General features: G+C 44.7%; 1 protein-coding gene across 1 annotated transcript in view; it reads right to left on the bottom strand.

The window, feature by feature from the left end:
• The window catches only part of ddr1 (discoidin domain receptor tyrosine kinase 1), a 55,002-nt gene that overhangs the window by 4,107 nt on the left and 37,008 nt on the right, over nt 1-13,887 (bottom strand). The window contains exons 4-16 of the mRNA XM_053493645.1: nt 11,809-12,037; nt 11,539-11,686; nt 9,949-10,051; nt 9,094-9,280; nt 7,456-7,705; nt 7,072-7,212; nt 3,872-4,047; nt 3,586-3,787; nt 2,198-2,311; nt 1,518-1,810; nt 1,193-1,320; nt 886-1,083; nt 503-767 (exon numbers count right to left, since the gene is read on the bottom strand). Coding sequence (XP_053349620.1) covers nt 503-767; nt 886-1,083; nt 1,193-1,320; nt 1,518-1,810; nt 2,198-2,311; nt 3,586-3,787; nt 3,872-4,047; nt 7,072-7,212; nt 7,456-7,705; nt 9,094-9,280; nt 9,949-10,051; nt 11,539-11,686; nt 11,809-12,037 — 2,434 coding nt within the window. The remainder of the gene's footprint in view (nt 1-502; nt 768-885; nt 1,084-1,192; nt 1,321-1,517; nt 1,811-2,197; nt 2,312-3,585; nt 3,788-3,871; nt 4,048-7,071; nt 7,213-7,455; nt 7,706-9,093; nt 9,281-9,948; nt 10,052-11,538; nt 11,687-11,808; nt 12,038-13,887) is intronic.

Below are 13,887 nucleotides of genomic sequence, written 5' to 3'. Positions count from 1 at the left end.
TCATAATAAAGATAATCATAATCATAATACTCATTTATCGTCTATACCGCTTTATCCTGTATTCAGGGTCGTGGGGGGCTTGCAGCCTATCCCAGGAGACTTAGGGCACGAGGCAGGGTACACCCTGTACAGGGTGCCAATCCATCACAGGGCGCACACACACACACACACACACGTACGCTCGCACACTGCGGGCGATTTGGGAACGCCAGTTAGCCTCATCTGCATGTCTTTGGACTGTGGGCGGAAACCTGAGCACCTGGAGGAAACCCACCAAGCACGGGGAGAACATGCAAACTCCATGCACACAGAGACGGGAATCGAACCCGGATCCTGGAGGTGCAAGGCGACAGTAACCACTTAGCCACCGGGCCGCCCCATAATGATACAGATCAAAAAATGAATAAAAACTTGACATTAATTGAGACGTTATTATGGTATCATGGTAAGTATTACGATAGAAAATTACTAATGGTGTTCATTAATGCACACCCTCACTCACCATGAGAATACACTCCCAGGCCATCCATCGAATGGGAAGCACGGCCCTGCCCTGGATCCTGTAGTAATCTCCAGCGTACAGGTTCCGGCTCATGCCGAAGTCGGCGATCTTAATGTGCCTCTCTCCCGCTCTGTCGTCTCCTTCCCCTCGATCACCCCCAACCAGGCAGTTGCGCGTAGCCAAGTCTCGGTGTACAAAGTTAAGCGACGCCAAGAACTTCATTCCAGATGCGATCTGACTTGCCATGGAGATCAGAGCAGGGTAGCTGGAGCACAGAACACATACGCCTATATCTTAGAAAAACCTTATGCAATGTTCTCAGCTATACATTCTCATGCATTAGTTTACTAATAAAAATAAATCATTCAAAACGCAGACTGTACCTGATGGTTGGCATGTCGTGCAGCGGGCCGGCCTTGTCCAGTAACACTCGCTGGGAGAGGTACTGGTTGAGGTCGCCGCTCTCCATGTATTCAGTGACCATGCACAGCGGGTCACTGCTCACACACACACCCAGCAAGCGGATTATGTTGGGATCTTTCAGACGAGACAAGATCTTCACCTCTTTGAGAAAGTCGTTCCTGCAAAAGGACAGACAGGTGGAAGGTTACAAACCATAGCAGGGTGCATGACGTGCAGATCAACTGTGAAGATAGCATGAGAGAAAAAAAAAAAGCAGGTGCATCTAACCTGGCGTTTTTCGAGGCATCAGGTCGCAGGATCTTAACAGCCACCAGCAGGGGGCGCCCTTTCCTCACATTGAAAGGGAACTCGAGATTTGGGAGGTCTTGAGGGTTTTCGATCTCACACAAATGAACCTAGGAGGAGGAACGAGGACATGCGGCTGTTAAGCGACGCTTCGAAATAAATTTGGGATTATAATGCGGGAGACAATATAGTTCGTGTTATGCTGAACGACTCACTCACTCAATCAGCATTAAATCAACCATCTCTCAGCAATTTGTGTAACAGTATAGCACTGATTTCTCTTCGATGGTGCTCATTTGTACGCTACCTCTCCAAACTGGCCTTCTCCGAGCTTCTCTTTGAAGAGCAGCCGTTCCCGCTGCAGCTCGGGAAGGGGCGGGCAATCCGTGGGCGTGGCTGAGAGGGCAGGAACGGCGTACGTGTTGTTCCCGCTTACGCCCTGCAGGCTGATGATGTCCGCTTCTGCATAATGAGGCACACTGGGCCCGCCCCCTGTGGCTTCTGCATAATGAGCTCCTAGGAGAGGAGGCGGGGCTCCAGGGTATGGGGGCGGTCCTTCCTGAACAGGCAGCGCTTTTTCGTCCATGTCTGAACTGCATGCTGGGAAAAAAATATTCAGATAAGCAGGACATGGGAGGGATGAAAGAGGACACGGGGGTGGGAACGGAAATGCTAGTTCTAAATAAAAATGATTGAAATTAACAAGTAATAGTAGATATTTATTTGGATAAAGTTCATGATCCTTTAATTAACAGTCTCGGAATTACCGGACCACATTGATTAGATAACGTCCATGCTATTGAAGGTCACGATTGTTTATGTGATCAGGGCATAAACACGATGCACTGTGTCACAACGTCTCTGAGGACGCTGTACCTAACCTCCATCCTACTGAATCTCCCTCATTATTCCTGTCTGATTCTCTGTTGTTCTTTTGTTTTGTTTTTTTTCGTTACCCTGTGAGGCAGAGACATGCCTCGGTCTTACCCTGGGGCAGGTTTTGGGGCTTAACAGACTCTCTGGAGCAGTTTGGCAGCCTGTTGTGGCCATGTCTCAGGTCAGACAGGAGAAGGTGATAGGCTGGGTTGTTTAACAGCAAGGCTGGTCGGATACACACACACACACACACACACAGACATTCACAGAACACGGTAACAATACCACGATGCATGACACACCAAATACAATGCAACACAAAAACAAAGCAAACACCATTTAGTACAAGCCAGAACATGTAAAAAAACAACACAAGTAACGATGATGGTTAGGGGAGACGGGAGGCAGGTAAGGACAGAACTGTCACAGATCAGATGCAGGTGCAAGACAACAAAGCAGGCAGGGTTACAGTTATTCATACTGCAGGCAGTTAATCAACGTTTCATCAGTAAGTTGAGTCGACATGTCCTCTCTTTCTCACGGATCCTGATACACCGGGCGATCAGTGGATCAGAGGTTATAGTAACAGCGTCTGGAGTGATGCGTTTCGGTAAAGATGGGGAGTCTTTACACACAGAATCGTTCAGTAGTCTGTCTCCCTCTTACTCTCTTTTACACTAAAACAAGTTTGCCAACTTTTTGCCACACTATTTTTGAATAGTAACATGAAACCTTGATTTTCTACACGTTTGTATGATGTTGTGCATACAGATGTTTCCACGTGTTTTCAAATTTCAAAATGATTTTTCTGATCTAGACTTTGGACTGTTTTACAAAGCCATTTTAGGTTGCTGCTGAGATTGTAACATTAAAAAGAAAAATCTATTTTTTTAGGCACTTTGCTTTAACCACTGCTTTAATTCAATCTATATCAGTTATTGATTTAATATAAAGAATATAAAGAAATGAGGGCTCAAGACGTTTACACAGTACTGTATGCTAAACCCACAGCATGCGGAAAAACTAGTGTATTCCACACTAATCCTTAAGAAATAAAAGCTTGTACTGTACTACTGGCTACAAAGTCCTTCTTCTTATTATTATTATTATTATTTAATGCTGAGAGTATTTCATTGATCTCCTGATGTAATATAACTCGTTCTTGACACTGTTCAGCTGAGGTTGTTCAACCAGAAACAAGAAGAGAGTCTCGCAGCTCTAAACCGTAAAAGTCAATAGACTCGTTCTATAACTTCTTCTATAAATATATCAAAGGGGTCGTCATTATGCAAGGTTACTTTTTAGTCATTTTTACATATTCAGATTTCAGAGGTTTCCAGGGTACAAACGTGAGGGGAAAAATCCTGCTTTTTGTGCTTTTTTCAAAAAAAAAAAAAAAAAGCTAATTAGAATTTTCCCCTATTGTGAAGTCATATAAGTCATCCTTATTATTTTTATTATCACTAATATGAATTAGCTGTGGTATTAATGAGCCTCACCCGTGCTGTCACGTTGCTCTCGGGGTCGGACCACAGTACTGGGTTCCTGGTACTCCGCGTCTCTGTCCGGGTCCTCGGGGAAAGTGTGTATGCGCTGGTAACGACTGGAGTACGTGTGCGTGTTTGTGTTATTGATCACCACGTTCTCGGACGGGACCGAGAGGTGAACTCGCAGCTCGTCGTTCGAGAGGCTGCCCTGGGCCTGCACACACACACACACACATTTCAAACATCAGAATTTATATTTGGTTTTGAACAGCGCCTCTCTCGGGCACGCTCCTCTCACCTTGCCGAGCAGTTTCTTCCAGTACTGCCTCCACAGAATGCCAACTATGACAGCCAGGAGCAGCAGTATTATGCCCACTAGGCAGCCGATCAGGATGGCGGTGTTGCTGCTGTCATCCTTAGCAACAGGTAACCCTGGCCTTGGGGTGAAAGCAGCAAATTCATCACCGGCGTCAGCTTTAAAAAAAAAAAAAGAGACAGGAAAAAAAAAACATACATATTTATAAGTGTCTGCATTAATTTACATTTAAAATGCTTTTTAGAACACCGTCTCACCCCGGGGAGGTTACGCTGCTCTTTATGAAGGTGTTATGAATGAATGCTACAATGAGGTAAAAATCTTCCTATCTTTTCCCTGTGCTGACTCACACCGGCGGCGTTAAGGTTCGAATGACCGCAATGCTTTCCTCGGACAAATAACCACGGTGCACACGATTGACTTTGTGCATTTGTATGCGAGGCAGATTTTACAGAATTCCAATGCAAAGCGAGTATCACTAAGAGAACACATCGGGGTAGAAGCGCTACTGCGGTGCTCGGACTGAAAAAAACAAAAAACAAAAAACGCGGCTATGTGCACAGCCCTTATCTGCATGTCTGGCCTGTCTCTCCCTCTTCATCTCACCTTCAGCCTCCTCTGTTTCTGCTTTCCGCACTCTTTCAACACCATAGCCTAGCTGTGTTTAGAAATGTAGAAAAGACACAAGAAAGAAAGAGGGCATAAGAGCACAGGAGACGGAGAGAGGGGTGAGAGCAAGCCTCGGCGTTCAGCCACCCAACAGATGTTTTTCATCTGTCGACTCAAACAGCTCTCTGACCCTCAACAACTCGGGAACAATGAGGTGGGAGGCTGCACTTGTTCGAATTGTGACTGAGTGCAAGTCTGCAGTATTACTTTCAGCTTTCTTCTTCTACAGTAGATGTGACTCAGCGTGTGTCACAAAACTGGACGGAGTTCGCAGATCAGATCATCAGATAACTTCATATTGATCAGATTATAACCTGGATACGATTCGAGCTACAAAAATTCACACACTCAGTCTGAAAATGAAATTCACTAAGTGTAACCAGCCGTAGGTAGTCGTAAGGTTAAGATCATGGCTTATTACAGGGGTTGTGCTGGGATGAACCGGACTGATCTGCAGCTTCACTGCGTGGGCTGCGAGTTTGTTGAGCGCATACCAAAACAACAACAAGAAAAAAAAAAAGAAAGAAAAGAAATCGGTGCATAGATTTTTACTAATCATCGTAGGTCTGCTGTGCCAAAAGTTTCGAGAATGGAACAAATGTCACGTTTCACAAAGTCTGCTACTTCAATGTTACTATCGACAATTACATTAAGTTTATGCAAAGAGTCAGTATTGGACCTGTTGATCAATATTGTATTGCAATATACTGTTGATGATAACACTGAAGTATTTTTCAAGTCCTCTGTAATTCACCTTGGCATGCTGTCAATCAACTTTTGTGCCACATCCTGACAGATGGCAGCCCGTACTTGCATAAATGCTTGAAGGGATTAAGGTCTGGGGAGTTTCCTGGCTACAAATCCAACATTTCAAAGTTTTGTTCCCTGAGCCACTTAGTTTATCACTTGTAATCATGCATGATCTCAGACTAATTAGCATTGGGGGTGTTTTAAGACTTGTTTAATGAGAGGAGATTACACTAATTTACTTATAGATGGGAGAAAAAGGCAGATTTCAGGCTTTTAATAAACATGATTTTAAATCAATTATGTAAACACACACACACACACACACACACACACACACACACACAGTAAAATCTTGGATTGTGAATAACCTGGTCTGCGAGTGTTTTGCCAAATGCGCAAAAAATGTGTAATACTTAATAAACTAGTAAGGTCTTGCAATACAAGTAGTACGCATGCACTTTATGTGCTGAGCGTCATGTGATAACTTCTTCTCTCTCTCCACTGTGGAATTGTAGGTGATCGTCTCCCGTGCTCAGTCTCAGTGTGCGTGTCACTCGTATAGTCACATTCCATGTGCACATGCACTGTTCTTACTGCGTGACCACAACATTGGTGTGTGTGTGTGTGTGTGTGTGTGTGTGTGTGTGTGTGCATAAAGCATTTTTTTTAATTTTGTGTTCAAGTGTAGTGACTGTTCTTTAGTAAGTGTACTGCAACAACAGCCCTCGTAAAGTAAAATGCTAAAAAGGCTGTAGCAGTGCAGGAGATGTATCTGTTTACCTACAATGCAACATCACATTTCCACAAAATCCTAAAAAGGAGGCAAAAGCATGTGTCATTAGAGAGGTTACTTGTTAAAGTCACAAAAAAAACGAAAAAAGATTCTGTTAGTGTGTGTGAGAAAGTCGTCCTACACAATACCCCCTCCCCCTCTCTGTCGTCTCCCTCACTCACACCAATTACTTTATATATTAATTATTTTTATTATTTCTTATGAGGAAACCCACTTTGATAAACGAGTGATTTGGATCACAAGCTTTCTCCTGGAACGTATTATGCTCGCAATCCAAGATTTAACTGAATAAATGTTTGCATCTGAAAATGTAAAAAATGCTGCAGTTCCTTAAAAATCCAACAGGTGGATCCAACACTTTAAACTAGTCCCACATTGGCAGTAAGCTGTGTGCTAGAAGTGAATTATTTGCTATAAAAGTTTGTATACAATGGTAACAACATTAACCACAAAGCATAATAATATATCATGATAATATTGTACGGGGTGGTCCTTGGTGACTCCCATCCCTAATGCCTAACACTATGGCTAACACTAACCAGCTAGCAGACAATAGCTACTAAGCTAGCTTAAATTCTTGGAAGTTCCAAAAAGATAAAAAAGAAAACTTTGAGTAGGAAAGTCATATCTGTCTGTGTGTTCTTTATCATGAGTGATAAAAAGTTGCTAACGCTGTGGAAAGCAAACCTTCTCCAGAAGCAAACAAAAACAACACAGCAGTGCTTCTGGCGTGTAAAAGTAGCGCCCGCCAATTTTACAGACTTTATAAATGTAGTGTAGCGCTAATCACTTTTATTAACAAAACACCAACAGACACACATTTTTTTTACAGCGCATTTGTTTTGGTTTAAAAACTTGACTGTTGTTGTCTGTGTGTTCACACCATTAATCTCTCTCTCTCTCTCACACACACACACACACACACTCACACACATGTAAGTAAGACTTTGGTATTAGAACCCTGACTCACCCATTCGGCGCCTGCTGGAGTTGGTGGTGCTGGGAAAGATGGAAGAGGTCATGGAGGGTGAAGTGTTGGGAGGAGAGCGAGGAGTGAGGGAGGGGCGAGGGGTCGCTACAGATGGTAATGCTAAACCACTATCGAACGGTTCTGAGAAAGAGAGAGAGAGAGATTCATTTAAGTAGCTTATTATGGAGAATAAAATTTTTAATAATTAAACAAGTGTGTGTAAATGTGTGTATAGAGTTATGTGCCATGTATACCCCAGGGGTAAGTGACAGTTTCGTCACATGGTGTGTGTGTATGTGTGTGAGATTGGTATGTACTGTATGAGTGTATGAGACTTGTGTGTCAAGACAGCATTGGAGTGTGTGTGTGTGTGTGTGTGCGTACCAGAGTAGAAGCTGATCTCGCTGATAAGCAGCCAACGGTCAGAGAACGTGAAGTGGCAGCGCAGGATGTGCGCAGGCCGGCCCCCGAGAGGCAGCGTGACGGTGCGTGACGAGGGGTCACGCAGGTCGCTCAGGGGCACGTGGACGCTCAGAGCCGGCTCGCTCCACGGGCTCAGCAGGCTCACCTTAAACTCGCACAGCACCTCGGAGAAGACGCGCACGCCCTGCATGTGCCTGTTGTTGCTGTGCACCTGCAAGAGCGTTACGACAGAAAACTTTTAAACGTGACTCGATCCGATCCCGAGTTGCAGACGGGGAGCGGCGCGGCAAATTTCTGGACCGCACAAACAACACTGGAACTCCTGGAATGCAGAAAATGTCTTTCTTTCTTTTTTTTGGTTTAAAAAAAAAAATATATGAAGAAAACAATGGAGGACTTGATGTGATTGAGAAGACACGGGAGAGAGAGAGAGAGAGAGCTGATGAGATGACGACAGCAAAGAAAAATCAAAACCACATGTAGTCACACCTCTGCCTGGAAATGAGGGGGAGAAAAGAAAGCGAGCGAGGAAAGAAGGGGGCAAACAGATGACTAGAGGGTAATAGGTTGGTTATTAACCGGACATGCGTGAGGTCAATTTAAGTAAAAACTGGTGCGCGTGCGGATTTATATAAAGGGAAGATCGGTTACAAAATTAACCCATCGAATGTCTGCGAATAGTCGAGGTAGATAAAATGCACAAGGTTCCGCGGGCCGTGCACTGGGCGTCCTGAGAGAGGCAGAAAAACGGACGTTCAAAGCAGTACATTTCCCCTGCAGAAAAAAATGAAATGGGAATTCTTAGGGCCTAACTCAGGAATCTGCGCGGAGGGAAGGAGGGAGGGTGAAATCTCAGGAGGAAAAAAAAACAAACAACCGAGTGAGCGCCTCTTGCCTTGTCAGGCTGTTGGGCAATATCCTGCGCGCGAATGAAATAATGCTAGAAGCTCCAGGGAATGTGGCTGAACGTAGCAAATGGTCGAAAGGAAAAAAAAGGCTATGAAAATAACAGAGAGAAAGAGAAAGAGAGAGTGAGAGAGAAGAGTTTCATGGGAATTGTGTGGATTGTGTGAATGGAATAGTTACTGGCCGCGGAAAATGTGTAGCTGTGGGTGAGCCTGCTCAGACCTGACAAAGCTGTTCTCGCTGTTACAGTCTCAACGTTCAACAAGTTACTTGAGTGAGTTACAATAGACTTCCTGTCCGTCAGCACGCCTCTCGACAAGCTCTCCTCTGACCTCTTTCATCAATGAGACATTTTTTTTTACACCATTCCTGTATAAACTTTACACACTGTTGGGTTTGAAAGTCCCAGGAGGTCTTCGCTTTGTGACACCGGTGACTTCGCCGTGGCCGATGTCATGCTGTTTGAAGTGAAAGGCCTTTAACTTGTATCTTCACGAGTTTATGCATTTTTCTGCTTCTAATTGATGGAGAACGAAGTAAATAGCGTTCCTAATAAAGTGGACACTGGGTGTGAGTGAAGGGTAGGAATGTGGGGAATATCCAATAATAATGGGGAATTTAATACGGTGTTATGTGGGTGCTGCGGAAGAAATTGTCACACACACACACACACACACACACACGGATGCTCACCTGCATGGTGTGAAAGAGGCGTGGTTTCTCGAAGTGGAACTCTATGTCGACTGTGGGTTTGCCTAGCGCTTCACGGCTCCAGCCCACGTAGTCGTAACCTGGCCAGACGCGTGTCTCCTTACTTTCGGCGAAGTCGTCCCCTCCTAACACCCCATCACATAGCTGACCCAAACCTCCAAACAACACCCTGTGGAGAGGAAAAGAGCGAGCGGGAGAGAGAAACCGCAAATTAATCTGAAAGCCAATCTTATACACAACTGAAGGCAACTGAGCATGCACAGCTTTGACACAAAACATGGGCAATCCCCATAGACGAATCATCCAGCAAGTTAAACACACACACATACAGTATACACAGCTGCAGCAGTCACATCTGGCCTCGGTGAAAAAAAAAAGCCCTTAGCTCAGCTAATGCAAACATCTCAGGCCCATTAAAAACACATCTGGGAGTGCTTACACCCCACACGTACCAGCTCTGACACACAGGGAACCTGACAGTCGGTGATGACAGTGGGTGAGGAAACTGAAGCTCGCATTTATCATGAGGTACGAAACCACACAGGATGAGGGGAGACGGAAAACCGAACATTAGGTCAGTGTCTATTACATCACTGTGAGCGAGGATAGTAAATGGAATTGCTTTTGGCCTCTTGGGGAAGTTTTATTCAGTATTGTATGTACTATATGTTTAATAAGTAATATCTTAAAACTCCTTATAATACAGAATTGTGAAAAGAATCGCAGGAGCTTTGTAATAATGTCCAGCTGTTGTTTAAAGTCACCTCATCCATCACTACCTCGAAATAGTGCGTGTGTGTGTGTGTGTGTGTGTGTGTGTGTGTGTGCATGCCTTACCCTCCTTCCACGCTGCCGTCATAGATGGAGTCATTAAGATAAACAGGGGAGCCGGAAAGGTGCATAATGTGACCCATTGGTGCGGTGTAGGCCTTCAGTCCATCTAATCAAGAGAACATTCACGTAACTTTACGAGTTCACAGAACAGACATACAGTAACATCCATCAATTGTGTAGGGGAGCCTGGAGCCTATCCTGGGGAGCTTAGGGCACTAGATAGGGTACATCATGGATGGGGAGCCAACCCAGAGCCAGAACATGGCAAGCACCTTACACTGCAGTACCATAGCAGGAAACCAGACTACCTGGAGGAAACAATCCACTAAGTACATGAAGAACATGGATACTACACACACTCACAGAGCGGAGACGGGATTCGAACCCTCACCCCCGGATATGCGAGGTGGCCATGCCAACCTCTAACCTTCGTCTGTAGCAATGATTATTTGTACAAATGTTAAAATGTAACCAGAGTATAGAACTTACCAGTGTTTACTTAAAGAGTTGGCAAAGAGTCATTCCTGGTGTAAAACAAGCTCAATCTGCAACTCTGATGGACCCTATACAGTATGTGCACCTTTCATCTGTAATCCTCTCCATCCATGAGCCGCATATCTGCCAAACCGCTCTCGTCCCCTTAAAAGTAAGGACGCACATCCCTCTGGACCGTTTTTACTTCTGATGCACCTCTAAATTGCACACCACAACTGTGCTGCTCTTTCAGCATCAAAATACTACCAGATGTGGCGTTCATTTCCATACATTCTTCCTAACTTAATGGAGAAATCGAATACCTGAAAGGTGATTTCAGATTCCGTACTGACAGCTGACAAATGGTCGGCCAGTTATTCTAATATCTGCACACACACAATGCTCTTATTTTACTGAGTACGGCTATAACCAAGGACCTGCTCTCAATTTGCTCCCTTCTTTATTTTTCCATGCATCATCATCGACCATGGGCATTTTGATTGGAAACACCAATCAGCCTACAACGCAAGTATTTGGGCTTTGTGAGGGGAAAACCAACCCACCATGATGTGTGAGGTGCTAACCACTCAGCCAGGAATACTATTAAATACTTTAGATTCTGCACCCTCTTTTCCCCAAGTGAAGCCAACCATGGGCATCTTTTTGACCTAGTGCTTAAGCGGCATAACATACTTGGAACCAGGCGCTCACCACCCATGATTAGTTTCACTGTGATTGACAGGGGAGAGACAGTAAGTCATCCCACCCACCCCATCCCCTGGGCACTGTCATGAATTAAACTCATATGATTTGATCTCAAAGTTCCATACGCTATTGATGGCTTTTCCTCCTCATTTTCTGGTACGTAAAGCGTTATGGTGTCGTCCAAATCAGCATAATTTAAGAAAACCCATTATGATGTCTCCAAACAATTGTCTGGTGTATGGTGTATAACCTACTGGTGCTGTAGACCCTACATTGCAATCGCTTGCACAACAAAACAAATAGCTTTCGTCTTTAAAACGTAAACATAACCTGATAATGTTACAGTCCTTTGTAAAAGTTAGTGTCCCGTCTTTTAAAAATGAAGTAAGTTTTTTGTTCCGTTAATAATCTTACCACTCCACAAGCAGCCGTAAAGCTCCACCCTTAGACACACACTCATCATGCGGTCAGCCAGAGGGTAGAACCGGACCATTCGTGCTATGATTGGAGGACCCAGGTCCTTTAAAACCACATCATACGTGTTCTCATTGCCCAAGATCACCTGAGACATACACACAGAAGACGATTTTAAATATGTTAATATATATCCCAAAATCGTACACACAATTTAAAACTTGTTAGATGAGACCAAAAAAAAAACAAATGTAGCCGTCTCTGACTGACCTCCTGGCCCCAGCGGTCCTTCCAGGTGATCCATTGACGACCGTCGCGGGAGTAACGGAGCCGGTAACTGCGTGCAAATTCCCGGCCGTGCCCATCGGCATGGCGGCCCTGCGTCCCAACCAGGGACAGGAAGTACAGCTGGTGCAGGTCCACCTGGAGATACTCTGATGGATTAGGGAACACCGGCCCTAAAGGACACCACGCACCATCGCCCTCTCCTGTACTCAGCCTGTGGAAAACAGAAAGGGATTTTCTCTAGCATATGACTATATATTAATGCATGTAACTGACAACCTTAAGCAACAGTTTCCAAGCTCCTATCCAGGAAATCCACTACCATGTAGGTAAGAAGTTGAATATTAGCAGCAGGGTTGTTAAAGGCATCTCTAGAGAGACTCTGCGGATCTTCTGGAATTGAACTTGCGTATTTGGTCCCAGCTCTGGACACTCTAAACTCTAGGTTATATGCCGGACTAGCCACAACTATCAGGATCTTGCCAGTTGGTCTCTGCTTGGTCATGTGCAAAAAGAATGAGGTGATTCTTGGCCAAGTTTAGTGCCTGGTTTGGGAAATCTGACTTATGCTTATACTTCAATAGAATAAGTGCCAAGGACGCATATCAGTAAAGCAGGGCAAGCTGCCAGGTATAATCAGTCATATTTCAAACTCAAAGGGCCAAATGTATGTATGTGAAGAAGCACAGAGCACAATGTGCTCGCAATATGTCTGCCATTCACGTTCCATTTACACAAGTCCAAGCTCAATATGTTAACTCTGCCTGGGACGACGTAATACATGTTCCACATGCGAAGTGCGAATTGTTTTGAAATAGTGAAAATGGTCGCTTATAGAGCTGTAAAAAGTTATGTTAGAATGTTAATGTTAGTAAAGACTCTCGAGGCACCCCATCACTATCTCTTAAAGATTCTAGTCAAATTTGTGCTCTTGGAACACAGACACAAAACATTTACGTTTTATATACCCTTATCCAGAGTGACTCACATTGTCTCTTTATACGTCTGAGGGTTAAGGGCCTTGCTCAAGGGCCCAACAGTGGAAACTTTGTGGTCATGGTGTTTGAACCTAGAACCATCCAATCCATAGTCCACTGCCTTAACCATAGAGCTACCCCTGACCCGCAAAACATTATGGCCAGTATTTGTTCCCTTGGGGCAAGATCTCTGGGGAGGTGTGTTATGGTGTGTACTGGTGGAGAAGTGTGGTGCTGTGGGTGGTGGGATGGGGCCTCTGTGGATCTGACTTGTTTGGCGCATCCCACAGCTGTGGTGTACTGGGAGTTCTGGTGTCTTTCTTATCTGGGCCAGGCTTTGATTTTTTTTTGAGCAAATTGTGCTGCACTGGCTTTTCTGTTGGACTGGACCAGACGGACTGGCCTTTGAGGGATACCTCCAGAGTCTGAGTTCGATTCCCGGGCAAGTTCGATTCCCATCTCTGTGTGCATGGAGTTTGCATGGGTTTCCCTCCCACAGTCCAAAGACATGAAGATTAGGATAACTGCCATTCCCAAATTGCCCATAGTGTGTGTGTGTGTGTGCCCTGTGATGGATTAGTACTGTGATTGTACCCCGCCTCGTGCCCCAAGTCTCCTGGGATAGGCTCCAGGCCCCCCACGACCCTGTATACAGTGAGTCATTGTCAACGTGTTCATTTATTGTGATGTTAATGTTATTGCCGATCAGTGTATATCGCCCAGTTCGAAACTGGAACACCACTTATTCTTTTTTCTGATGAATAATAAAGACATTTGGGTTTAATATACTCAAGAAGAGGGTGTAGCGCTTTGTGTGCTGCCATGTGTATTGTACAACATTTCCGTCCATTACACACAGGACGCATTAGAATCCGGGCGCAAACGGCCCTGTACGTTAGCCTCAGACTTTTTTAATGTCTATAAAGCTCTAGTGATGCATGACTGTTCTGAACGCAGATGATCTGAGGCTGAACTGCAATAATAATCCTGACGGAAACCCAACTACACTTTAGTTATCTGACGGCCCGCGCATACAGATGATGGATTTCCGACGCGCTGCCAAGACCTCACACTACCGTACCATATG

Source organism: Clarias gariepinus, chromosome 4, assembly GCF_024256425.1.
Source record: "Clarias gariepinus isolate MV-2021 ecotype Netherlands chromosome 4, CGAR_prim_01v2, whole genome shotgun sequence".
Taxonomy (NCBI): domain Eukaryota; kingdom Metazoa; phylum Chordata; class Actinopteri; order Siluriformes; family Clariidae; genus Clarias; species Clarias gariepinus.
This window is presented reverse-complemented; position numbering and strand designations above follow the sequence as displayed.